The 27,855-nt window shown below is 44.5% G+C and overlaps 2 protein-coding genes across 4 annotated transcripts in view; both read left to right on the top strand.

Annotated features, from left to right (window-relative positions):
• The window catches only part of LOC136718880 (apoptosis-stimulating of p53 protein 2), a 42,134-nt gene extending 31,075 nt beyond the window's left edge, over positions 1–11,059 (top strand). Inside the window, exons 11-21 of one of the 3 annotated variants that reach the window (XM_066696663.1) lie at positions 227–298; positions 1,362–1,412; positions 2,034–2,156; positions 2,455–2,600; positions 2,772–3,222; positions 6,098–6,912; positions 7,401–7,538; positions 7,988–8,121; positions 8,345–8,511; positions 8,638–8,837; positions 8,998–11,059. In XM_066696663.1, coding sequence (XP_066552760.1) covers positions 227–298; positions 1,362–1,412; positions 2,034–2,156; positions 2,455–2,600; positions 2,772–3,222; positions 6,098–6,912; positions 7,401–7,538; positions 7,988–8,121; positions 8,345–8,511; positions 8,638–8,837; positions 8,998–9,039 — 2,339 coding nt within the window. In that variant the 3' untranslated portion in view covers positions 9,040–11,059. The remainder of the gene's footprint in view (positions 1–226; positions 299–1,361; positions 1,413–2,033; positions 2,157–2,454; positions 2,601–2,771; positions 3,223–6,097; positions 6,913–7,400; positions 7,539–7,987; positions 8,122–8,344; positions 8,512–8,637; positions 8,838–8,997) is intronic. The other 2 variants (XM_066696664.1, XM_066696665.1) reach the window with 2 other exon arrangements.
• Positions 11,060–11,150: 91 nt separating this feature from the next.
• On the top strand, positions 11,151–21,818 carry LOC136718881 (DNA polymerase eta). Its single transcript, XM_066696666.1, has 17 exons — positions 11,151–11,764; positions 12,223–12,378; positions 12,450–12,584; positions 12,821–13,038; positions 13,477–13,649; positions 13,933–14,036; positions 14,134–14,253; positions 14,421–14,544; positions 14,771–14,836; positions 15,146–15,318; positions 15,575–15,899; positions 19,176–19,330; positions 19,687–19,821; positions 20,193–20,410; positions 20,800–20,972; positions 21,361–21,464; positions 21,695–21,818. Exons 2-17 carry the CDS (start codon positions 12,242–12,244, stop codon positions 21,816–21,818), a joined length of 2,484 nt encoding a protein of 827 aa, XP_066552763.1. The 5' UTR covers positions 11,151–11,764; positions 12,223–12,241.
• Positions 21,819–27,855: the final 6,037 nt, after the last annotated feature.

The raw sequence follows: 27,855 nt of genomic DNA, 5'->3' as shown, positions 1-27,855 counted from the left end.
AGAAATCACTTTGCTGCTACTCTGATATTTGTGTGGTATCTGTTCTATGGTACTTTTTTCTGTTTTGTTTGTTTTTCTCCTGAGCGGCTGAGCTCTCGCTTGAAATGTATGCATTTTACCAGCCAGCCACCGGCATATGGAATCAAAATATAGCTGCAGCCCCCTTTTGCGTTTGTCTGCTTAGTGGCGGTTTGTAATGGCAGCGTTTCTCACTGTCCTTGAGCAGGGAGAAAACTGGCCAGGGCCTCCCCCCAGCCCTGGGCCGAGTCCAGCTGTGACGTGAGTTTGAGCACTGAAGGTAGAGGACTGCCACAGGCTCCCAGTGGCCTTGGTCTTCCTGTTGCAGTGGTGTGGAGCCTGCATTGTGGATACTGTTTGCCTTTCTTGCTTGCTTGTCTTTCTCAGTGTACCGTGTGTGTGTGTGTGTGTGTTTAAGAGACTAGGCCACAGCTAAAATGGGACAGACAGACCGAAAGACAGATGTCCTCTATGAATCTTGATGCATTTGGAGAGCTGTCCATTGATATCTTAATATAAATTCTGCTAACAAGTACATTTAAGATGCACCTTCATGCAATAAAATGTCAACTTTAGAAAAAGACAATACATGATCTTGAGTCTAGACCACGTATCTGAGAGCGCTAAAATGCCTGAATACCCTATTGCTCAGAAGTACCCTGACGACAAGTGGGTTTTGCATACCTGGAAAGTTTAAGGTGTGCCCTGAAAATAAACAAGGCTGGTTGCATGTGCGCACATGATAGTTTATTGTGATGACGTCTATGATTGCAAGTGAAACGGGAAGGAACCTGTCTGAGGTGGAAGATTTTTAAAGTGTAAGTCAGCATGGGTCAGTCTTTAAAGAACTCTCCCTGAAGATGGTTATGCAGCTTAAAGATTCAATAAATAAAGGACAGTGGCGAAAATAATGTTAATATGGGAGTAGTGTTTGGATGTCCGAAATCCCATCCCCAATGTGTGTTTTTGTTTTAATTGCTCTTGCATGGAGAGGCAGGAGTTAAAAGTAACAGGTTTTTACAAGTCTGCTGTGATGTTGGATGCAATCATTTCTGCATGATGAACGAAAATGCAGTGGAAAGAAAAAAAAAAAAAACGTGAATCTGCATACTGTGTAGAGCATTCCATGTTCTGACAGCTCCCTTAAGAAGCTGCTGTCTTTGTGGGATTGCAAGCCCAGGAATTTGCCATCATTGTTTTTTGTACTTTGCTTTCAAGCGTGTCTGGATGTTGGTTTGTTTTTCTGCTGTGACTTGTGGCTTGAAAAGAGTCTTCTGTTTTATTTTTTGTTTTTTTTGTCCCTTGTCTTTTTTTCCCCCCACGTGTGCATTTGTTTGTTGTAGAAGCGATGTTCTTACTAAAGCCACTAAAAGATCTGCGGGCAAAAAGAAAAGGTACATATTGGGTTTGTTCTGCTCCGTTTAGTTTTTGAAGTAAACAACAACAAAAAACTGCTTTGTGATAATTTTCTGCTCTGTGGCGATGTGCAGTGTTTCCGTTTGAATACTCTCTAGCACGGATGTTGAGCTCTAACTGTCGGGAGAAACAATGACAGCATAATGTGTCGTGTTGAATGGTCAGATTTGTCTTCATGATCTGACCTTAGCGTGGTATTGTCTTAGTTTGCGTTGTTTCTTTAAAATCAAGGAGGTAAGGTTAAGTCGGGAGGAAGCATTGTTGTCAGCTCAGTCTGCTTAAGTATAACCCAAACTATTAAAAACAGTCGGAGGTCTTCGGTATACCACAGAGCCGCTGTGAATATATTCTGCTCTGACAAAATATTTGGAGGTTTGAGAAGTGTGCGGTGCTCCTTTGGCCTTCTTGTGGACTTAAATCTCATCAAGTGATTTGTTGAATGAGAGAAGATGAGAAGCTTCTTTTGCCCTACCCAGGAATTTCAAGGCTGACACTGTCTACTTGCTGGATCAGAAGGCATTGTGTGCTGAGACACTCCTGCGAAATCCTTCCTGAGAGAAGTGTGTGTTAATGATTTTTTTTTTTTTTTTTGTCTGCAGGGGTTGGACAGCAGTTACCCAAGAGCTCCCAGTCCCTTCCAGAGTGGAGTACAGAATCCAACGGCAACCACGGCTCGTCATCCACCCTGCCCAGGATGGGAACCCACAGGACTTCAGACCAGGGTATATTCAAGACTATTTTTATGGCCAGTGTGCAATAAAGTAGCTTTATTAGGCAGTTATCCATCAGGTGTACAGACAAAAAGTGGAGACCACAGTCTCTGTTCAAACCGACCAACCATAAAGGATGTTGAAAAGTAGCAATGTGAAATGTTGTCTTGGTCTTTTTAAAGTACACCCAACATGAACAGTAGTTGCCTCGGTAATGGTCACTGGTGTTTCCAAAGTGACCCTTGTATGTGTTGTGTGTAATTTCTGCTGTGCTGACGGACTGCTCGTCTCTGTCCCCGTGTGGATGTAGAGGACAACGAGGTGCTGAAGAGAGAGAAAGACAAGAAGGTCCGTCCCTTCTCCATGTTCGAGTCCAGCGAGCCCACCCCCGGCCCTCCCTCCACAGGGACGCTCCGCAAGAACCAGAGCAGCGAGGACCTGCTGAGGGACGCACAGGTAACTACCTGCACTCTCGCGCTTCTCTGCTCTTTTCTTACTGCAGAGACACCATTCTGCAGGGATTTTAGATTGAAGCATCTGCAGTGTCAAAACTAGACCTATGTGACTCATGTGATTTTGCTGATTTCGCTCCATCTAGTTGAACGTTTTCTTCTCCTCGGTTCATAGAATGCTGCAAAGGCCCCAGTTAAGGTCCCCCCGCCTGTGCCCAGCAAGCCAAAACCAGTCAACCTGCCCTCTGGTGGTCTACATGGGCAGCCCGCCTACGGGAAGCTGCCTGGCACAGGGACATTCCCCGGCAAGACCAAACCGCCTAGCCAGCAGCAGCCCCCCAACACGCAGGCCTCCCAGCACAGACTCTCCATCCCCTCCTCGCAGAGCCACACCCTGCCCCTGCCCTCCAAGCAAGAGACACCCCCTGCTGCCACGGTGCGACCTTTCACCCCCGAGATCCCAGCCAAGGAGCAGGGCAACCAGCCCTTCCGGAAGCCGCAGACGTTGGCGGCCAGCTCCATCTACTCCATGTACACCCAGCAGCCCACGCCGGGCAAGAACTTCCAGCAGGCCGTGCAGAGTGCGCTGACCCGGGCGCAGACTCGCAGCAACCCCTTCGTCAGCGGTGAGTGTGACCGAGATTTCTTCACCCACGCTTTTTAGTCACAGGACTAAGGCTGCACTCTTGGGCCTGGAATTTGAGAGTGGGACTCTAGTTATTTCTGCTTCAGTTCATTGTGTTTCCTGTCTGTATAGCCTGGCTTTTTCCTTCAGAATGGTTTCCTTTTGTTTCCTCACGGCCCAAGAAGTAACCTAACTTTCTTATTTACTAAAATCGCTAAGGAAAAAAACAACACCAACACAGACATTGAATGTTCAGTGTCATTACCTGGATTTTAATCTATAGCTCTAATACAAACTCCTGTTTAATCCAAATTAAAGCAGGATATTGATGAGTTACATTTTCAATCGATTACCTAATGTTTACCTATCTATGTCTTTTAACCAGTTTGGTATACCCCACTCTCTGATTTTTGGCAGTATAGCTTTAACTGCTGGGCATTGTTACATCCAGTAAGCAAACACTGCAGGTGAAAGCAACTGCCCTTGTTTTATTTAGCCTGACAGCCAGCTGTTCAGGTCCAAAAAGGTGGAAGCTGAGCATTTGTCCTGGATCTACATTCGGGGGGAGGGGACCCTGCATGAGTAGAGCCTTCAGTAGTGCATTATGCTTATTAAATGAGCTTCTTACAAAGGGTTAAAATCATTTTGATGACTTATTGATTTGAACTTCAGTTTTTGTACAGGGGGATGTGAATCAAGAGATAAACAGCACACTGATAATATCAAGTCCATAATTCAATTTATTTAATTTTTTAAAAGGGTAACTTAATAGGATGTGCATATTACATCAAAGTTAAGTGTATCGGTTTGCTTTATTCTTTTTTGTATTACTCGCTAGACCAAATCAAATCATATCATGTGCAAAAGTGAAAAACACACTTCAAAATGTGTATAAACTATACGGCTCTGGAAAAAATGTAGACCACTTAACATTGATTTCTGAACTCTCAATTTTTTTCAGAGCTGTATATATATTTTTTGTTATTTATTTATGAACAGCTATATTACAGAGTCTTTTTGTCTAGATTTCTAAATCTGCTACAGCCATCTCCTCTCTGGCAACTTTGTTTCTGGCAATCCACAACAGACAGACCTGTGTCAGGTAAATGCAGAGGATTTGCTGAAACCTAAAGACAGAGCTGTCCAAAAAACTCAAACTCAAGAGAGGAACGTCTGAACACCCTCAGGGTTTATTTTCCCAGACATACTTAGTGAAGAAAAAAACAACGTGAAGCAATCATGCGTGGAGCATCTGTCAGACCTGCACAGTCCAGCACAAGCAAGGCCTAGCTACTCCACCACCCCCTTCCACTTTTTATGTGTACCTCTGTTGACCTGTCTGTGTTCAGGACATTTCCACTGAGCGTTTTTGCAGCTCAGGGGTGGCTGGACGTGTCCCAGATAGTGGTGCAGTTCTGCATGTCAGACCCAGTGAGTCCCAACAGAAGGCATTTCAAAAGGATTTCGATAATTCTGCCGGCAAAGGAGATTAATTGCACCACAATCCAGTGTCCGAGCAAAATAACATGTTTAATAACTCGCTACGGAATTAAAAAGATTGGCAACTGCAGAAAGATTATTATTTTGTGATCTTTATATAATACTTTTTCAGAAATTAAAAATTTTCTGAATTCTCAATTATTTTAGTAGCATATAAGAACAGAGTTTACAAACGAGAGGAGGCCATTCGACCCTTTGTGCTCGTTTGGTGCTTAGTTATCCAAGGATCACGTCCAGTCTATTTTTGAATGTTCCCACATTGTTGGCTTCAGCCACATCGCTGGGGAGTTTTGCTGTGTGAAGTCTCCCGTTTTCTGTCTTGAATGCCTTGAAGCCCAATTTCCATTTGTGTCCCCGCTGATCTGGAAAAGCTCCTCTGGTTTGATGTGGTCGATGCCTTTCATGATTTTGAAGACTTGGATCAAGTCCCCATGTAGTCTCCTCTGTTCCAGGGTGAAAAGGTTCAGTTCCTCAGTCTCTCAGTAGGACATTCCCTTCAGACCTGGAATAAGTCTGGTTGCTCTCCTCTGAACTGCCTCTAGAGCAGCGATATCTTTCTTGAAGTGTGGAGCCCAGAACTGTACACCTTATCCAGTTGAGCTCTAACTAGTGCATTGTACAGTCTTATTACATGTGTAAATATAAAATATGTATGTTTAAAATGTTATCCTCCGAGAAGACCCCTTATGTCTCCTGTATCTCTGGCCTCATTACCCTATTCGTACAATCAACAATGTTTTTTTCCGGTCAGGCTGTGTAAAATAATTAAAATGTGGGCATGTTTTAAGAACAGAGTACAAAAGCAAAGGAACCTGGCTAACCTTTTTACCATCTGTATTATCAGTGCCGGGAGCAATTATTTTAATTTTCTTTCTTCATGTTTTATTAAGCAGCTTCCAAAGCTATAATCAGCAGCAATTAAAAGCCTCTCGCTTTCCCCTATAACATAGTGAGGTCTATTAATAGCAACCGCAATAGCAGAAGCAGTGGCAGTATTTGTGTTATAGCTCATATGTATTTCGAACGGGGACAATTACCTAGTTAAGACCTAACAGGGATACGTTCTTATCCTGATTCATCCTCACACATTCAAGCTACAGAACAAAAGCATAGGAACATGGAGACCAGTAATGAGCTTTTTCCTAGCTTTTGTTTGAGGAACGGCATGAATGCAAAGTATGTCAGGACTCAGTTTGATATATTTAAGATATGTTTCAGCAGAGAAATTTGTTAATGGTGAATAAGTTTTGCTGATTAATGAAGGACATTCAGTTGTCCAGTCTAGGGTATTCCAACCCAGGTGCAGTTTGTTTCTTTATTTCTGTATGTATTCTTTATTAAATATTGATTTTGGTTTCCTCTCTCTCCCCCGGCAGTGTATGGAAAGCCGGTCATCTCTGGAGCCGGCCCTGCGCCTTCCCAGCAGCAGTCTCATCCCCAGTATCCTGAAAACCCCTACCTTGACCGGCCCGGAGGCCCAGACGCGGAGGTTGAACATGTGGGGAGCTCACCTGCCGGGGAGACCCAGGAGGTGGAGAGGATCCCCCGGCCTCTGAGCCCCACCAAGCTACTGCCCTTTATCTCCAACCCCTACCGCAATCAGAATGACGTGGACCTGGAGGCCCTGCGCAAGAAACTCTACAACGCCCCCCGCCCTCTGAAGAAACGCAGCTCTATCACCGAGCCCGAGGGCCCCAGTGGCCCCAACATCCAGAAACTGCTCTACCAGAAGACCACGCTGGCTGCCATGGAAACCACCACCACCATTGGTGCCCCCTTCTTTCAGCCCAAACCTGGCGCCGAAGAGGAGAGCGCCCCCCCTCAGAATGCCGAAGCGGCCCCTGCAGACGGGGAGGCACCCCAGCCTGCCGTTCTGCCCGCTGATGTCCCAGCGGCCCCTGAAGTGCCACCCAGCCCGGAACCTGTAGATCACGACTTCATCCCCCCGCCCCCGCCTTCCCGTCCCCCGCCCATTCCCGAGAGGCTCCAGGACGCGCATAACGTCCCACCACCGCCCCCCATGGAGGAAGAGGAGGAGCCCGGTCTGCCCCCACCACCAGAATCTTTCATGGAAGAGTATCCACCCTACCCACCCCCGCCCTACCCCATGGCTGGGGAGCAGGAGGGCCTGGGGGAGGACACATTCAGCATGCAGCCTCCAGAGATCACCGGACAGATCTCCCTGCCGCCGGTATGCCACAGCCCGGGGAATTGGTCTCTTTCACAGGATGGGACAGGGGGGAGGTTCTGGAGTCTGTTTTCTGTTGCTTAATTATGGCTCTCCATTGACCAAAGTGCTGTCCTTTGCTTTATAACCTGGTAACTCCTCAGGGCAGCATTATGTAACTATGCCTGAGATCATGCATTATGGAGGCATCCGTTATGAGAGAAATCAGTTCACTGGCCCAGATCAAAATGCCTTTTGTCAGTTAATCTGATGACCTGAGTTGTATTAAACCCCTAAAAGGCTTTCTTTTCCAACAACATGGAATAAAAATACATGGAATCTGCTTTTGTAACCTGATTATGGCCAAAACAGTTTCTTTTTTCACCAGTTATACAAGAAAAAGACTGATAGGCATGTTAAGTAGAGGAGTGTTTTGTTTTCATCCATTTTGGTCACTGTGGTGGTTGTGGCGATGCGTTCTCACACTGAGTGGTTGTCTCTCTCTGACCCAGGGCAAGAGGACCAACCTGCGCAAGGTTGACTCAGAGCGGATAGACCATGGCATGAGGGTGAAGTTCAACCCACTGGCTCTCCTGCTCGACTCCTCCTTGGAAGGGGAGTTTGACCTGGTGCAGAGGATCATCTATGAGGTATGTGGCATGCAGGATGACTATGATGTATGAGTAGAAAGTTCCAAAAATTCAGAGCCCAATTTAGAGATTTATTTTGAGGTAGAGTAGTATAACAGCCATATCACAATATTTTAAATATATTTTTTCTTTCACTTATTTTTAAGATTAAGCTTTGCATTTGGAATTTTCTCTTTCTTCCTTAACTTCCAGCTATAAAATAAATTGCCAAACCCTTAACAATATTCAGAGACCATTGCACACTTTACTCCTCCTTGTGGAAACACTTTATTATAAGGAAAAAAACAATAATGGCAGGTTCACATATTTTCCCCTGCTGTAAAAAGTCATGACTTACATGATTGTTTATTTATACATTTGTTTATTTTTGTCCGTCTAGTAGGGAAGCCTGACACTAACTCACTCTTTCTCCCTCCCTCCCTCCCTCCCTCACTCACTCACTCTGCCAGGTGGATGACCCCAGCCAGCCCAATGATGAGGGCATCACAGCCCTACACAATGCTGTCTGTGCAGGCCACACCGAGATTGTGAAGTTCCTGGTGCAGTTCGGGGTCAACGTCAACGCGGCGGACAGCGACGGCTGGTGAGCTCCTCTCCCTGAGACTCGGAGGAAACTGACTTTAATTCGACCGTTCCTTTGAGAAGCGTCCCTGTGCTCCAGTCAGTTAGCCAGTCAGACTTGCAGCACGACTGGATTTCCTCTGAACAAAACTAAAACATTAAATCTAGACAAGCAGGTGAGAATTCAACAACACAAGTAAGTGTTCCTCAGTTTGAAGTCTGTTTCTCCCTGCTTTCGCTCTCAGGACCCCCCTACACTGCGCCGCCTCCTGTAACAATGTGCAAGTGTGCAAGTTCCTTGTGGAGTCGGGAGCGGCCGTGTTTGCGATGACCTACAGCGACATGCAGACCGCAGCGGACAAGTGTGAGGAGATGGAGGAGGGTTACACGCAGTGCTCCCAGTTCCTCTACGGTGAGTCAAGAGGCTTTAATTTTACATGGACCCTGATGTAGATTGTGAAACCAAACAAGCTATGTCGTCTTTCCTCGATAAACGTACTAAAAGGCCGGTGTGAATGTTTGCTCATGTGTCCTCCAGGCGTCCAGGAGAAGATGGGCATCATGAACAGGGGGGTGGTGTACGGCCTGTGGGATTACCCGGCTGAAATGGACGATGAGCTTGACTTCAAGGAGGGCGACTGCATGACGATTATGCGGAGGGAGGATGAGGAGGAAATCGAGTGGTGGTGGGCACGACTGGGAGAGAAGGAGGGGTACATCCCACGCAACCTTTTAGGGGTGAGAAACAGGATGCCTTTCCAACACAATGCATTTTACTGCTATAACAAAGTCGAGTTGTTTTAAGAATGCACTAAAATGTCAGATCTTATACATTATTACCTTTTTTAACGCATATTTAGAGACTAATGTTTTTTCTTTTCTTTTTTCATTTGAACAGTTGTATCCAAGAATCAAGCCAAGACAGCGAAGCCTGGCTTAAATCGAGCGGATCTTGGCTGTTCTTCCACCGGCTCCTGTATATGCTCGCTCACCAGTGAACTGTAGCATTGTGACAGCTGTTACAAGATAGCACGCTCTCATAACTCTTTGGACAAACTCTCCTGGACAGAAGGAAACGAGTGTCCGAAATGAAGAAAACTAGTACATGAAGGAACACTTTCTCGTGAATATAAACACTACAAGGAAGACACTGACTTTGACTATGGTATAGTCTGGATCACGGTGTCGTCTGTAGAAGCTCCACTATGTTGATCTCAGAGGATTTTAAACAGAGGAGATATTTTTTCAGCAAATCAAAGACAGATGATTTATATGTATACTGTCTGTGTCTTATTGACAGATTAAATATTGTTACTGATTCATATATTTTGTATAGAATGAAGCATCAGCAGCACAGTACTGTTATACAGTAATTTGTAAATGAAACGAACAGTATTTTTGTGTAGGGTGTTGAGACATTCTTTTGAGTCTAAATGTAACTGGGGCAGCAGGACTGGGTGTGACTGGTTCCTGGGTGATTTCAAGGCTTTTCAGCAGAAATTCAGTGTATTTGCGTGTGTATGTTTTCATATAATAAATATATGAAAATGTACATGTATATATAAATATACATACACACCCACCTTTTATAAATAAGCAGCCTTCACATTTTAAAATGTCTGGAAATTTTTTATTTCACAGGCTTTGAGAAGAAAAAAACAAAAGGCATTTTTTTTTTCCAGGGTTGCTCATTTTACTATACACACACACACGCATATGTATGTGTGTGTGTGTGTATGTATGTATGTATATATATATATATATAATATGAATTTCTGCCTACTGAAGTCTTCGTTTCAGTGAGTCAAGTGGAAACATGTATATCTACACTTTATATACTTATTCCTGCTGTGTTTAATGCACTAGCACTATAGGTTATTCCATTATGCATCCACAATTTTAATACCAGCACAAGTCGTTTATTGATTTATGTGAATATGTACCCAGATGGCAGAGGTTGCCTATGTTCAGTTAAAAGCATTACTTTTTGGATATAATATTGTGCTATACGTGTGCATGTGTCTGTGACCTCCCCACACCACACTCTTCCAGTTGCAGTTAAATGGCAAGCCTATGGTTTTGAAATCTGGCTAACCTGTCCTTGTTGATATCCAGTCGGTATATGGCTGCACAGATATTAATGGTAATATTAACATGTTTGGTTTAAAATGGCTGGAGTCATTTAGGGAGAGACACAGATGCACAAAAATATATATTTACATACACAATGCATTTTTCAGATATGTAACCAAGAAGCTTTGTCCCAACTAAAGGCCCAGCCCTGTTCAGATTTGAGTGTGCAAGTACAAAGAAACAGGCCTTTGCTGTAAGTCCAGCTTTTTCCATTCCGGCTCACCTTCAGAGAGGCCCATCTCTGCCGTGAGGAGACAGGACAGGAGCACACGAGACAGCTCTGTGTGCAATGTGACTGCTGCGTTGGCAGGCGCTGTGGCTGCAGATGTCCCGTGATTATGAACGCTTTGCTCAGCTGCAGCTTCACGCTGGACTGAGTCCTCGGCGATGTATGTTGTGAGGGGGGGGCTGTAATTTCATTACTGCTTCCAAGCATGGAGTGTTTCAGACGCGTCTGCACTAGGGCTTCTCAGCGGAGGGACATCATCTGGTTCACAGCACACCCTGGAGTGAGTTTCAATCAGAAGAACAGCGGAGCCCCGATTCTCTTCAAATCTCACTCCACACTGAAGTTGTTATGCTGTGATAATTGCAGCATCCTGCGCCCTGATGCGTAGCTGCTCATTGTCATGGTTACCACCACTAAGGGATGCTCCACTGCACGGGGTAAGAGAGAGGACACTGCCTGCCTATATCACTGGCTCTTTTCCACAGATATTTATTTTATGTTTGTCCTTTTTTTTATTTGGATGATGCTATTGTCTAGAATGTATAACATCACTTGTAGAGTTTAAGAATTTTCAATAAAATACTTTGCTTAAAAACTGGTTGTTTTTTCTGTAAATGAGTGTGTAAATCTGTGCCACTTGTTTCTCGCTCTGGTTTTCTGGGATCTGAAGTACCAACACTGAGGTTTGGACCCCCTTTACTGCTTCTCTATACAAAAACCCTAAAATTGCAAAATGTAATGTATTATTGTGTAATTCATTACAGAAACAAACATGAATACATTCACCTAAAGATGTATACATATTTATATTAGCCCTTCACTGCAAAACTGCTGTCAGAACACTGTACTACACCATTGATAATAAAATCACAGCAGTTTATAGTCTTAAGAATCTGTCATGATGGTATAGAATATTCTATTCATTTTCTGTCCATTCACTTCTAAAGATCTCTTGAAGCCTTATGCTGTATGCTTTTCAGTGAACAGAACAGAAACACCCCAGCATGTCTCTCTTCTAAAAAAAGGATTCTAAAAGAGGATATATTCTATATATATATATACATGCATACACATACACACCCGCACACACACACCTAATTGTATGGTTTCTAAATTGTACAAAGTAATTGTGCTTTGTTTAAAGACTGTCGGTTTCCTTTACCAATATGGCTTCCAATGTGTTCCGGGTTACTCTCATGCATCGCTTGTTGATGACGACATGCCAATGACGTTTTAATATTTGTGTTCAAATTCGCTGTTGGAGGGAAGTCGGGAGTGTAAAGGTTGTTGTGGTTGTGTAAAGGTAAGTTACTGTATAGATATATTTAATTTTATTTTAGACTGTAGATAAACGATAGTTACAGATTATGTAATTATTTCGGTAGTAGAAGACGGTTTCGCCTGTGTTACTGCATTCGTAACCGGTTGCTTTATTGTAATTATTCGCAGACGATACAGTGTTTGTTTGTTGCTTATCCGTGTTTAATGCATTCATCAGGTTCGCATTTCCAGATGTCATATTTGTTTAACCAAGAACTGCACCTTATTCTGTTTTTAACAATATGCATCTGTTTCTGTGTAACTAGCAATAACTGAATATGATCTGGAAAACCGAGGACGTAGTGCTGTCTTCGGGCAGAATCCGTTGTATTGCAGTATCGGCGTATTTACAGTGATGCGTGAATTAGCTGAACTCCAGAATTAATTAACAACATAAAGAAAAGTGACATCCATATAAAGTTGTTGTTCTGTTCACTTTAGCGCACAGCCGGTCCCGGAAATGGATTATGGGAAGGATCGTGTGGTGGCGCTGGTGGACATGGACTGTTTCTACGTCCAGGTGGAGCAGAGACTGAACCCGCAGCTGAAGAACAAGCCCTGTGTGGTGGCCCAGTACAAGACCTGGAAGGGAGGCGGGTGAGTTGGCCTCTTTGGGATGATATGAAATCCGAGCTGTGTTCGTGTTTCTTACAACTATTCTTTCCCAGGATTATAGCTGTGAGTTATGAGGCCCGGGCGCATGGAGTCACCAGGAACATGTTTGCTGATGATGCCAAGAAGCTGTGTCCCGACCTGCAGGTGGCCCGGGTCCGAGAGTCTCATGGCAAAGCCGACTTGACCCTGTGAGTACCGGCCCAAGAACAGCTGCCTCTTCTGTTGTATTAATCCAGGTCGCTAGTCTTGAAACTGCCCCATGAAAGGATAGTTCACATTTGTGCCATGTCATTTCTTTGTCGCTGTAGTTTTTCTCTTAGTAGCTTCTTTAATATCTTAACATACATTCTGTATCTGCCATCCAAGTTGTCTCTCGTGTGTCTCTTACCTGACTTGCCATGTCATTGTCCCTGTCCCTCTCCAGTTACCGGGAAGCCAGCGTGGAGGTGATTGAGGTGATGTCTCGGTTCGCCGTGGTCGAGAAGGCCAGTATCGACGAGGCGTATATGGACCTGACTGGTGCCGTGCAGCAGAGGCTGAGAGCGATGCCGGGGCGGCCGATGGAGCCGGGCCTGCTGAAGACCACCCACGTTCAGGGCTTCCCACAGCGGGTGCAGGAGGAGGAGGCTGTGCTGGATAAAGGTCTGCTTCTAATCAGCGGCACCGACAAACCAGCAAAGCGCTAATGTGGAACGCAGTGTTAGTTCGGCCCGTTGGCTGTGTGTGTTTTCAGGAAGTGAAACTAGCAGCCGATGCATGTTGCTGTACAGTCTGCAGCTGAAGATCTGCAGCAGAAGCTTGAGAAGCACCTGCAAGCTTTCCGACCTCATCTAGACCCGCAGCATTTCAGTTTGAATAGTTAGCCACATTGCCTCATAATCTAAACAGATACCACAACAAACATTTAACATAAACAACAGGATATGAAATTGACATGCATTATTACTTTTGCAACACCATAATGGTAAATGTAATTTAGCATATGAATAGGTGTTGCTGTTTGCTGGAGGTTAAACCCTGCTCTTCTCTGAGGGTGATGTTCTGCCTTTGGGGTAACACCAGCTCTTTGTGTGTGATCAGAGGAGCATCGTCATCAGGGCCTGCAGGAGTGGCTGGACTCCCTGCCCTCTCTCTCCGGCCCGGCCTGCCCCGAGCTGCAGCTGGCAGTGGGCGCTGTGATCGTGGAGGAGATGCGGGCCGCTGTGGAGGAGCACACTGGCTTCCGCTGCTCGGCTGGGATCTCGCACAACAAGGTGAGAAAAAATAAAAGCTTTAAAGGAATTGTCCTGCTTGATAGGTTGGAGCATTGACAGCATGTTGCTTGAAATGACCTTTTATTCCTTTATTTTTTTAATGGTACCTCTATATTTTGTGTGTTTCTTCTCAAGACTTTTCTCCTAACAAATCACAGCTCTTTCCATATCAGCGTTTTGGGTCCCTCTTAGAGAGCTGATGGAGTTTGCTGATTTTATGTCTGATCTGCTTTGTTACCATTTTAAATGCGTACACTCAGAGAAGTCCATTAATCCTCCACAGGTCTTAGCAAAGCTTGCCTGTGGGCTAAATAAGCCAAACCGACAGACCGTCCTGCCTCTGGGATCCATAGCGGAGCTGTTCAGCACACTGCCTGTTGGCAAAATGTAAGTAGAGTATGTAAGTAGCTGTGGAGCCGGGAGAGAGTGAACGGGAAGCTGCTATGTGATCCTAAAGCTGCTCTCCTGTCCTTGTGTGCTGAAGCCGTAGCTTGGGGGGGAAACTGGGAGCCTCCATCACTGAGACCTTGGAAGTGGAGAACATTGGGGAGCTCACTCGCTTCACACGGGGACAGCTGACTGAGCACTTCGGCGACAAGACTGGGTAAGACACACTGCCCTCCATCACCATCATGAGGCCGACCTCAGCGCTGTGCAAAAAGAAGCAATACAATATTATTCAGTTTTGTTGTTTGTGGCTGTAAGTGGTTCTGTACTGTCCACTGGCCCACAGTGTGTGAGTGCCACTGATGTATGTGTGTCTCTCTGCAGTCAGTGGCTGTACGACCTGTGCAGGGGCATCGAGTTTGAGCCGGTGAAGCCCAGACAGCTGCCCAAATCCATTGGCTGCAGCAAGAACTTTCCCGGGAAATCTGCCTTGGCCACTGGAGAGCAGGTACTGAGCGGCTCTGTGATGACTTACCGATGCTGGGATTAAGCCACTAAGGAAAAGCAGGAGACCCTGCAGCTCGCCATGATTTGAGTTAAAGACCTCTGCACTGCTCTGCATGTTTGCTCTTTACAATCAGTATGGGCAGAAAACAATGGGTTGGGAAGCACCAAACTTGTAGAATATAAATAAGTTCTTGGGGATTTCTTGAGGCTTCTTATTGTCTTCTCAGGTGCAGCACTGGCTTAAACAGCTGGCTTTGGAACTGGAGGAGAGACTGACCAAGGACAGAGAAACGGTGAGAGAGAGCGAGAGTACACACAGTGATCTCCACCATTCCACACCTTAGAGCTGGAGGAAACTTGGTCATCTTTTTCCTGTTGTGTTCTGATTATGAACAGCAGTCAGTCGTGTTTATTCAATCCTTCCTTGCTTCTAGTAAGAAGACTTATTTCCTGAATGGTTCTAGATTTGATCAAATTGCTTCATTTTTAGCATTCGGATGTAGAACACGGCCATCCATCAGATCTCAGGCCAGAGGGGAATGTCAAGAGGAGTGAAACAGGGCTTTGGGACGGCTGTGGATTGACCGTGTCTCTCTGTGCAGTATAACAGGGTGGCCAAGCAGCTGGTTGTGGGTGTACGTTTTGCGGGGGACCGCAAGGCCAGCAGTTTCTCACGCTGCTGTGCTCTGGCCCGGTACGATGCCAACAAGATCTCCAGCGACAGCTATGCCATCATCAAGAGCCTCAACAATGCTGGGAACCACCAGGCCGCCTGGCAAGTCACACGATCACAGTGTTTACAGCAACGTTTTCTATCAGATCTAAAAATTCCTTCTTTACAATGGGTGTGTGATTGGGTTGTCAGTTAGTTACTCAGACTGAGATGACTCCCTCTATACAAGTTTGGGTGGGAACGTGCTGCTAGAATGGTGATTGTAGTGTGGTGATTTTTTTTATGATGACAAATTACAGTAGATCATTGGAATGAGTCTGTGCTTGGGTTATAATCGCTCTGTGCTGTGTCACTCCAGGTCTCCTGCTCTCACTCTGCTTCACCTGTCTGCCAGCAAGTTCTCCGAGCCTCCGACGACATCGGCCTCTGGAATCTCCACTTTCCTGAGCAGCGATGTCAGAGCTATGCAAAAACCTACCGTGTCCAGTTCTCCAGCTCCAAGCCCACAGAGAAACACAACACCAAAGAAGGGTGCCATTCAGTCCTTTTTTCAGAAGGCCTCTGACCAGAGGAAGGAGGGCTGTGAAACAGAAGGATCTTCTCCCTCAAAACCGACGTCACTTCCTGATACAGAAACACGTCTCCCCCTAGAGTCTCCTGTCAGGGCATCTGTAAACACCAAGGTCAGTATATCCTCCTTCTTTCAGAGAAAGGCTCAAGAAAATGCCACTAAACTTGTACCTAAAACATATGAGGAGGTGGATTCCAGTGATTCTCTGATTGAGTCCGGGAACAAAATGGGAACTGTAAGTATAGCCGAAAAAGGAGAATCTAAAGCGGACACCTGGGCTCCTGAAGCTGATCCAGAACCCAGTTCCTCAAAACTCTCCTCAGACAGAGTCTCGGTCGGCCGTCCCAGCTGTGAAGACACCCTCATCGCCTCTGTGTCCAGTGTGGACGTGGTGAGGTGTGACAGGTGTGGGCAGGAGGTTCTGGTCTGGGAGATGCCCGAGCACACAGACTATCACGTCGCCCTCGACCTCCAGAACTCCTTTTCCTCCAGTCCCTCCACGGCCCCCCCGCTGCAGCTTGGCTGCCGGACCCAACTGTCATCCAGAGGCAAGAGCAAGCCCAAGACCCAGCCGGCCCCTCACCCAAAGAGGCCAAAAGCACAGGGCTCCACCCCCACCCTGGACAGTTTCTTCAAGAGGAACTAGTACTGATTCGAAACATCTTTTAAATTGGTAAATAATGTGAAAGAAGGCAGGGGTTTTTATGCTATGTTAGTGCTGTTACCAAGTTTATTTTAACAAATGCAGAATTTGCACTTAAAGAACCGGCGAATTGCTCATTTTAGCAAACAAGATATTTTCCTAATGCACTTTTTAATTTTAAATACAACTAAGAATATTCACACAAAATATACTTTTTCTATCTTTATAAGCAATTTGATAAGGATGTTCTTAAGAATAATGAGCAGATAAAGCTGTATTAGGCCAACAGGTGTGTTAGAATAAGCAAGTATTTATTATAACCTGACCAAATTATTAAATTATTTGTATGTATTTGCACTATATTGGCAATATTGGATCAAGGGCCTTCAAGCACCCATAGGAACTAAATGAATATATACTCAGGTCTGTATGAAAAACCTTTACACAAGCAGACAGCACTGAATTCTCAGGGTGCCCAACTGTGAAACCTGAACTAAGCCTCTGTACAGACACCTGAACGAAGGAAAAGTTTGTTCATGCGGCTCCGCTTTGCTTGGCACTCTCTACTTCGCTGCTCCTATCTTCGTTGTGTCTGAATACCTGTCTGTGTCAGTGGATGTTACTGAATGTTATTTTTAATTATATTTGTGTATGTGTGTGTATGTATGTGTGTGGGTGTGTAATTATATATACACACACATAGGAGTAAGCAAGAATACACAGGTGTGTATGCTGTATTTTGCTATACAAATAAATGAATAAATATTTTCTTGTCTGTTAGTGTTATCTGGGTCAATAGGATATATGTGAATCCTGAGGAGGTGATTCCTCTACCTTTTTCACAGGGTCACCACCTTCTCAGGACAGCTGTTGCACCACTCCTCCATGCAGAAGCTTTTTCCAGTCAGTCCATACCACACATTTTCTACTCGAGTGAGGTCTTGACACTGTAGGCTGATAGCCATACAATGGTACTGAATGTGTGCGCCTTGAGCGTTTGGACATGCGCACTAACCAGGGGTTCTTCGGATCATAGAACTTGTTTCACAACTATTGTTCATTCATAACAAATTCAGCATCAGTTCTGATGACTGCATAACCGTTAATGTATGACATGTCGACGCACTACGTGTAAGTTTTAATATACGCGTATATCAATTAATTGTCGTACGTCATTAACCGTAATACTTTTTAGCTCTGTATTATCCTTAAATATTGAATTAATATTAAACTCGAAAGCAATATCCCCTAGTATTTTTTAGGTTTCAGAAAGTTTTCATCATTCTTGGTCATTTTTAATTTCGTTATCGTAGGTTAGATGGGGGCAGTTATTGGCATTAGTAGGTTTAAGCTGGTTTAGTTGAACAGCGAGCAAATTCATCCCGTACATATTCAAGTGATTTATCTTAATTCAAAATTGTCATGTATAATCAAAGCCAATACATTAGGCTCTAATTCAATGTATGGGTTTGACAGTGTATAGCATCCCTTACAGTAGCACTATATAATAGTATTATTCACTTTTTATTATATGTGATTTCAAGTAAACTATCTCAAAACAAAATGGCATTACAATGACCAGACACGTCGTTTTAAAACTTTCCGATACTAAAGCGAAACGCTTATACATGATCTTATTTGAAAGAGAAATTACGTATTGAAATCTGCGGGGAAAAAAGAATAGCAACCCAAGAAAAGTACTTGATCACTTTCAAAATCTCCTATCGTCACGTCGCTCACACTAATACTACAAGGACAGTGTGCAATATTCAGTACGGTGTAGTAGAAGGGTACATAAGTGTGCTTTTGATTTTGCTAACACACAAGAGGATGTCGGACAGTACGATGGGTAAATACTGACACTGAAACCCAGGATAAAAGTGGATCAGATAGTAGAGGAGTGAAGCCAATTAACCAACACCCCAGCAACAAGACACTCATACACACCATCGAACAATTAAATAGCCATTTATTAGAAGGACTGATGACGAGAAAATATATTGAAAGTTATTATTTTACCTAGGCTGCAAAACCTCTCTCTCGCACCGTTCTCCATAGGGAGTGTACGAATAGTAATGCGTATATATATATATATATATATAAAGTAATATAATCATATAATCAACGAAAAGTAACTGATTGTTAACAATCGCAAAAACATTTGTTATTCAAGTAATATTTCTGTTCGGCTGACTCGTATCCCCTCCACCTTCAGGCGCAGCAGGTCCTCCCGCTGTCCGTCAGGCTGATTCACTTTTGTTATATTAAAAAATAAAACAAATATCTATTATAATTTCTGCACTGTAGCGTTTATTTCTAGCATGGTGCTGTTTTGTTCGTCTAGTTAATTGGATAATTGGAGTGTTCAAGATGTCATTGAAAAACAAAACATGCTATTCGCAAGATAATTAGGGTAATTAGCTTTTTATTTGTGTGTGTAGTTTAACAAAAGTATTGCGGCAGAGTCTTAAAGGGAATGTGTGAGGGAGACTATTGAAGTAATTTCTCTATTGACAGCTGTCCCGTTTCAGGTGCATGATATTTGGGTGGAATCGTCCAGGATGTTTTTGTTCCTTTTCCATGCACACTCTGCCTCCTCCTCCTCTGCCTGGTTCCAGCATTGCAGTGATAATAACATGAAAATCACACGTCTTTGAATGAGTTTTTTTTTTTAAATAATGTGCACATAAATGAGATGTTATGCTGTTAGCTCAAATATACAACTTTCCCCCCACAACACCACAGGAGAAGCCGGTCCCGGTGGTGGAGTATGGGAAGGATCGTGTGGTGGCGCTGGTGGACATGGACTGTTTCTTCGTCCAGGTGGAGCAGAGACTGAACCCGGAGCTGAAGAACAAGCCCTGTGCGGTGGCTCTGTACCAAAGCTGGAAGGGAGGCGGGTGAGTAGGACAGAAAAGGAATAGCCCAGTCCCAGCCCCTGTCACAGTCACAGATGAGTGTGCTATCCTATAGCAGTGGCATAATATTTCTCCACCCCATATTTGGCCAAGAATATTAATATAGCTGACTAGAATTCTGTGTCTACTGCCGTTTCACTTTCCCAGTTGTTGTTTTCAGTGCCTAGCAAAACCTCTCACTCCAATTGTATTCGTGTCTTTTCTTGCACCGTTTCTTAGCTTTGGATTGGATTGATTTTAACTGAAGCCAAATCACTTCAGTACTGAGCTGTCCTCTCTAGGACGATGATAAATCAGAGCCTAATTTATTCTAATTCATGACAAATGTGATTCCCCAGGATTATAGCTGTGAGTTATGAGGCCCGAGCATATGGAGTCACCAGGAGCATGTGCGCAGAAGATGCCAAGAAGCTGTGTCCCGACCTGGAGGTGGTCCTGGTCCGAGAGTATTATGGCAAAGCGAACCTGAACCGGTGAGTATCGGCCCAATCACACGAGTCACAGAGGAGAGAGAAGCTGCCTCCATTCTTTTAGTTGCTCGATCCTAAGCTTCAAATCCCACCTGCGAAAGAATAGTTGATCAATGTAATGTAACCAACTGTAATCTCATGTAGTTTATATGATCTGCTTAACAACTATTCTATATAAGGGATGAAAAGAGTGAAGGAAATCAAAATATTTGGTGCATCCCAAAACATTTTAACCAAGAGAATGCAAATTAGTTTTTATCGTCTACTTTTCACCTCCTGCTTGCTGCTATCCAAGTTGTCTCCCGTGCGTCTCTTACCTGATGATTATGTCGTGGTTTGTGACTTGCCATGTCATTGTCCCTGTCCCTCTCCAGTTACCGGGATGCCAGCGTGGAGGTGATTGAGGTGATGTCTCGGTTCGCTGTGATCGAGAGGGCCAGTATCGACGAGGCCTATATGGACCTGACCAGCTCTGTGCAGAAGAGGCTGAGAGCAATGGCGGGGCGGCCGATGGAGCCGGGCCTGCTGAAGACCACCCACGTTCAGGGCTTCCCACAGCGGGTGCAGGCGGAGGAGGCTGTGCTGGATAAAGGTCTGCTTCAAATCAGAGACGAACCCGCAAAGCGCTAATGTGGAACACACTGTTAGTTCGGCTTGTTGGATGTGTGTGTTTTCAGGAAGTGAAACCAGCAGCCGATGCATGTTGCTTTGCAGTCTTCTGCAGCAGAAGCTTGAGAAGCACCTGCAAGCCTCCCAACCTCATTTAGACCCAGCATTTTCAGTTTGAATAGTTGGCCACATTGACTCATAATCTAAGCAGATACCACAGCGATATGTCTAACAACACCAATTATTGGATACGAAAGCGAAAAATACATTATTGCTTGCCGTGGGCTTAGCCCCTTCTCTGCTTCTATGTACCCTTGGAGACCCCTGCTCTTTAAACTGGCTCTTTGTGTTTGTGTGTGTGTGTGTGATCAGAGGAGCGTCGTCATCGGGGCCTGCAGGAATGGCTGGACTCCCTGCCCTCTCTCTCTGGCCCGGCCTGCCCCGAGCTGCAGCTGGCAGTGGGCGCTGTGATCGTGGAGGAGATGCGGGCCGCTGTGGAAAAGCAAACTGGCTTCAGCTGCTCGGCTGGGATCTCGCACAACAAGGTGAGCCCACTCCCCTCGTCACACCCTAAACCTGCTGTGAACGTAGCTTTAGGGATCAAACATATCTCCATCTTGGATAGCCAGAAACTGTTTCAGTCCATCAGTTTGTTTCCAAAGCTCTGCTGGCATCTTAAGAGAAGAAACCTGAAGGAGTTATTCTGCATTCTAGGTTTCATCATTAACAGCACACCACTTGAAAGTTGCTTTTTTTGGTATTTATTTGTAATTTTTAAAGCGTTTCTTTTCATGACTTTGCCCCAAACAAATCACAGCTCTTTCCATATCAGTGTTTTGGGTCCCTCTTAGAGAGCCGATTGATCTTATGTCTGATCTGCTTTGTTACAATTTTAAATGCGTACACTCATAGGAGTCCATGAATCCTCCACAGGTCTTAGCAAAGCTTGCCTGTGGGCTAAATAAGCCAAACCGACAGACCATCCTGCCTCTGGGATCCATACCAAAGCTGTTCAACACACTGCCCATCAGGAGAATGTAAGTAGTAAGATCAGTGTGTTGAGTTCTGTTCTTTTATACCAGTGTTTATGTTGATACACAAGAAAGTGAGCATAACAAGAAAGCAATGCAAGCTTCTGTAAGGATGAAGTGGGATAGAATGGCTGGGGGCTGGAGGTCAAGGTTGGTGTGTTTCTGTGGAGCTGGGAGAGCGATCAGGAAGCTGCGGTGTGGTCCTAAATCTGCTGTCTTGTCTTTGTGTGCTGAAGTCGTCACCTAGGGGGGAAGCTGGGAGCCTCCATCACTGAGAGCCTGGGGGTGCAGAACATTGGGGAGCTCACTCGCTTCACAGAGGGGCAGCTGATGGAGAACTTCGGGGACAAGACGGGGTAAGACCCACCGCCCATCCAGTGTGCTGTCCACTGGCCCACCGTGTGTGAGTGCCGCTGATGTGTATTACTGTCTCTCTGCAGCCAGTGGCTGTACGACCTGTGCAGGGGCATTGAGTTTGATCCCGTGAAGCCCAGACAGTTGCCCAAATCCATCGGCTGCAGCAAGAACTTCCCCTGGAAAAATGCCTTGTCCACTCGAGAGCAGGTACTGAGTGGCTCTGTGATGACTTACCGATGCTGGGATGAAGTCAAGAATTGGGAGAGTTGAGTCAATCAGATAAAAGCAGAAGACAGCAGTAGCTTTTCAGAATCGGGGCTACAGATCTCTGGCCTAGACTGTATGTACATGAGTCTTGGCCATTTTTAAATCAGTCTGGGGAAAATAAAGGCTTGAGATTAATCATACTTTCACAAACATTTGTATTCTATTCCTATTTTGTTCACCCCATGAAGGGATTTTGGATATGAGTTGATTGGGTGCTCTGACTGACGGTATTTCGCTTCTTATTGTTGTCTCAGGTGCAGTACTGGCTTAAACAGCTGGCTTTAGAACTGGTGGATAGACTCTCGAAGGACAGAGAAATGGTGAGAGAGAGAGCGACACTCGCACACATTGCTCTAGGCTACAGCGTCGCTTTCTTAACCTAGAAGAACTTGGTGGCTTTCACAGTCCAGGGTAACTTCAAGAGAGTAAGCCACAGTAATCCCAACCAATCCACAAGTGTCCTGAAGCTGAACGCTGACTTACTTAGACTTACTTTGATATATGACTATATTACACTTAGTTTATAGTGATGAGACTTATGTCCTAAATGTTTTTAGATTTGGTCAAATTGCTTAATTCTTAGAACAAGGCCGCCCATCAGATCTCGGGCAGCAGAGGAGTAAAACAGGGCTTTGGGATGGCTGTGGTTTGACACTCTCTCTCTGTGCAGAATAACAGGGTGGCCAAGCAGCTGACAGTATTTGTGCGCGTTCTTGGGGACCTCAGGGCCAGCAGTTACTCACGCTGCTGCTCTCTGGCCCGCTACGATGCCAACAAGATCTCCAGCGACAGCTACGCCATCATCAAGAACCTCAACAATGCTGGGAACCACCAGGCCGCCTGGCAAGTCACACGATCACTATGTTTGCAGCAATGTCAGATCAGTTTCTTTCAGATCTATACAATCCTTCTTTACAATAGGTGTGTGATGGGGTTGTCAGTTAGTTACTCAGACCTGTGGAATGGTGATTGTAGTGCACAAAAAGAGTAGCTTTTTAAAGTAAGGTGTTCTGGAGCCATGTATTGCAATCAGTTGCAAAACTACTGTAACTTTTTTTTCTATTAAATGCACTGAAAGCTGAAATGTGCTTTGCGTAAGAGAAAGTTGTATTGCTCTCAGGCTAATATCACTCTGCACTGTGTCACTCCAGGTCTCCTGCTCTCACTCTTCTTCACCTGTCTGCCAGAAACTTCTCCAAGCCCCCTACGTCATCACCCTCTGGCATCGTTGCTTTCCTGCGCAGTGATGTCAAAGCAACGCAAAATTCTCCCGTGTCCAGTTCTCCGGCCCCTAGTCCACAGAAAAACACAACGCCAAAGAAGATAGGTGCTATCCAGTCCCTTTTTCTGAAGGCCTCTGATCAGAGGAAGGAGGGCTGTGAAACAGAAGGATCTTCTTCCCCCTCTAAACCGACGGCACTTCCTGATACAGAACCTCGTCTCCCCCCGGAGTCTCCTGTCAGGGCATCTGTAAACACCAAGGTCAGTATAACCTCCTTCTTTCAGAGAAAGGCTCAAGAAAATGCCACTAAACTACCTAGAACACACGGGGAGGTGGATTGCAATGATTCTCCTATTGATGAGTCCAGGAAAACTGTAAATATAGCCGAAAATGGAGAATCTAAAGTGGAAACCTTGGCCCCTGAAGCTGATCCGGAACCCTCAGTGAACAGCAAACTCGATGTATCCACTTTCCAGAGAAAGTCTCAAGAAAACGCCACTAAACCTGAGCCTAGAACGTCTGGGGAGGTCCATTCAAACGAGTTCCCCATTAATGAGTCTGAGAGCAACACAGAAACTTTAATTATAGACAATAATGGAGAAATTAAAATGGAAACTTTAACCCCTGAAGTTGTTCCAGAATCCTCAGTGAACACCAAGCTTGGGGTATCCTCCTTCTTTGAGAGAAAGGCTCAAGAAAACACAGCTAAACTTGTGCCTAGGACATATGGGGAGTTCGTCTCAAGTGATTTTTCCATAGATGACTCTGAGAGCACAATAGAAACTATAATTATAGATGATAATGGAGAATCTGAAGTGGAAACCTTGGACCCTGAAGGTGATACAGGACCTTCAGTGAACACCAAACTCTGTGTCCCCTCCTTCTTTCAGAGAAAGGCTCAAGAAAACAGAGCAAAACATAATTCTGGAAAAGGTTTGGATGCTGATAAAGAATGGTCCACCGCTGCCAAAATAATACCTAAAACAGATGAGGAGGAGGATTCCATATATTCCAAATATTTTCCTGTTAAACCTGAGAGCACAATAAAAACTACAAGTATAGCCGTTAATAGAGAAACTAAAGTGGACACCTGGGCTCCTGAAGCTGATCCAGAACCCAGTTCCTCCAAACTCTCCTCAGACAGAGTCTCGGTCGGCCGTCCCAGCTGTGAAGACACCCTCATCGCCTCTGTGTCCAGTGTGGACGTAATGAGGTGTGACAGGTGTGGGCAGGACGTTCTGGTCTGGGTGATGCCCGAGCACACAGACTATCACGTCGCCCTCGACCTACAGAACTCCTTCTTTTACAGTCCATCCGCAGCGCCCCTGCCCCTGCCCCGGCCCCGGCCCCGCCTCGGCAGCGAGACTCCACCTTCGCCCAGAGGCAAGAGCAAGCCCAGGAGCCAGCAAGCCCCTCACCCAAAGAGGCCAAAAGCACAGGGCTCCATCCTTACCCTGGACCGGTTCTTCAAGAGGTCTTCTTCAGTTGCAAAACTGTGATTTGATTTCAGTTGGAAGTCTAAGCATTATGTATGGGAAGAGGTCCAGGGGACTCTGACTTGCAGCCCTTTTGCACACCCCTGCTCTGGCTCAGCTGTTGTTCGTGCTCAGGTTCACATTTTCAGGACTTTGTTTGTTTGTGTTCAGCTTTGATTGTGTAGCTGTAATTGTGCCCACTTCCCACAGGAGGGCAGTGTTGGTTAAGTGGAAGGTGAATTCTGCCCATTCTCAGGTCTCTTTATCTCCTCTTCACAGTAGAAATGTGCCAGATGCAGTTAACCCATATTACCTCACACCGTCACTTTCACAGTTTTGGCTTTTGGCAGAATTAAGTGCATATTTTGTTTTAGTGCTAAGTTACCAAGTTTATGTTTACATAATTGAAGCAGAACAGCAAATCCCCAATTAGAATCAATTTCTATAAATTTTCTTAAGACTAATTAGCAGATAAAGTAAGACTTAATTAGACCAACATTGCGAACTAAATTTGTACTGGAGTAAAAACCACTAATATGTGTTTATATAAGGGGGTTTTGTGTACGCCTGTTAAATAAAGACAATTGCCAAACTTATTATTTGCATCAGAGCTTAATTTAAAGTGGAATTCACTAAATGTTTTGTCTGAATTCAATGGTTATCTCCTGTGGGGATATTGCAACCTATTGTCTTTAATTAGACTCTTTTTAGCTTCTTTTGTATATAACTATAATAAATATAGTTTCACACCAGCAGGGCCCGGGGTTTTGTGGTTGTGTGAAGTGGCCCTGTTCAGTTGTTTACTGAGAGGTTGTGTTTACTCTGTGAAAGACCAAAAAGAAAAAAAAGTGTATCAGTGTGAGAAACAGCCAAAAAGCCTTGTAAATAGGAAGATAATGATTGGAATGGATATTACATAGGTTTTCAAATTATAATATATTAATCTTGGGTTCATTGTGAAATTGTTGAAGTGGTCTCTGTGGTTCCGAAAGGTTTTTCCAATAAGGTTTCAGTGTGACGACACATGGAGAACTTTTAAAACTGCATCTGGGCTGCCTTAACTACAGTAGCTAGGAAGCGCCCTACGATTATCTGACAGAAACTGCTGCTGGTTCTTACTGATTGGAGATGGAAGCACCAGCACCGTGTTTGCATGATGTTTTTACATATTTGACTGGCTTTTTGAATGTCACGTGACTGGGCCCGCTGTGTTATACGAGTCCTCGGCAGGTCAGTGTCACTTGGCCGGTGCTGCACCGTCAGCTCTGTCGCACAGCTGTGATGTTCTGTGCGGAGTTGGAGCAGGTCCTGCACACGGTGTAGAAAAGCCTATTATCTCACCCTGGGCGGCTTTCTGGCCTGTTCTCTTGACCTTGGTTTCCATCTGCTTTGTTTTAGTTTTTCCTGACATGGCTGAGGCCTCGTTGTCTGTCTGTGTGGCACAAAGACTTGATTGCTGATCACTGGCTTCAAGCTGCACTTTCAATAGGATATCCCGCGGAATACAAACACACTGGAGCAGTTCTAGAACCTTTGTTTGTTTTTGGGGGGGCTATTATCCTTGACTAGGCTTTAAAAAAAAGACAGTCGCTAATCCCATTAAAGTTTGTATGGGTCCTAATAAAATGTAATTGTATGCATTGTATGTTTTTTGCAGTTGTTGGGCAAGTGGTTCTCATGCCAGGGGCCTGCTGGCATCTGATACTGTGCCCTTTTCCCACTCGATTGTAATCAGTTGAAGATTTGAACAGGGTGTCTAGGGTGCAGTGCAGGGAATGAAGATGTAAATAAGTCATCTAAAAAGACAGTTCCACCAAGCTGAGTCCAGTGTTGAGCTGTACTGTCTGTGTGTTTACTGTCCTTATTTGTGTGAGGCACATGTGACTGTGAATCATATTTAATGAAGGTTTTGACATTTGTTTTGCTTTGATTTTGAGGAAGTTACTTGTCTTCTGCTATGACGTATATAAAACAACCCTGTGAGCACAAGCCCCTCATATAGAGTTGACTAATCGCTCTGGCATCAGTAAACAGAGTAGTTCTTCAAAATAGAAACATAAATAGTTACATTTTCAGTTGTACTATACATCTTTACAAATCGATGTGAAACTTTGCTGGTAATGTTTACATTTCCCCTACCAAGCTGGGAAACCTGGCTGTTTATGGTAACTGAATTAATGCAAAGTTACCCCCCCCTGTGTAGAGATGCTCATGGATTGCTGGATTGCGTTTAGTTTTGCCATGTCACCTTCTTTTCATGTCTAGGGCGTTTTGTTTTTTGACGCCATAGTTACAAGCTCATTCAAGTGTATGCAAAGGCCATCGCCAGTCTCTTGTATCTTGATAGACAAAAACAAGTCAGTCAGGGTAGAATTACAATACACCCATCTCATTATTACGCTCTCTTGCATCAGTTTATTACCTGTCCACAGTGCTAGTCTAGGACGCAAACCCATTCCAGACAGTCTTACTTAATCTTGCATCAAGCATTTATGAGTCAGTTTTGTTGTTTTGATTGTTTTCCATTAAGAAAAAAAAAAAACTCTTGGTTTTGAATGGCATCATTGAAATGTTTCCGCCTACTAATTCCCAGCAGGCTCTTCTAAACATCTGCTTTTGATTTGATGAATCCTGGCGTTCTTTTTGTCCTCTTACAAGAACGAATTGTTATAAATACTTTGAGTACAGCCCTCGTTGTGCTTGGTGTGTGTGGGTTTCCAAATAAACGAAAAGACAATCGGGGAAGGAAATACGGGAAGTATACAAATGACATAATTGTATCCTTTTGGCTTCAAGGTTTGTTTCAAGTCAGTATGCATAATGTCAGATCAGACATGCATAAGGTCAGAGTCTCTCTTCTCTAGATTATATGCTTTTAAATGAATCGGAGATAATCAGGGAGTGGTTGAGACCAAAGTATATGTAATTACATCAGTTTAAATGGTTCCCTTTTTCTGGCGATGGTGACCTAATGTATGTGATTATTCTACACCAAGGTGCATTGTTCATGGATGTCACAAGAAAGATTTATTCAGTTTCACGTTCTGCAAAGAAAACCGCACTAATGAAATTAAAC

This window comes from Amia ocellicauda, chromosome 23, assembly GCF_036373705.1.
Source record: "Amia ocellicauda isolate fAmiCal2 chromosome 23, fAmiCal2.hap1, whole genome shotgun sequence".
NCBI classification, from domain to species: domain Eukaryota; kingdom Metazoa; phylum Chordata; class Actinopteri; order Amiiformes; family Amiidae; genus Amia; species Amia ocellicauda.
This window is presented reverse-complemented; position numbering and strand designations above follow the sequence as displayed.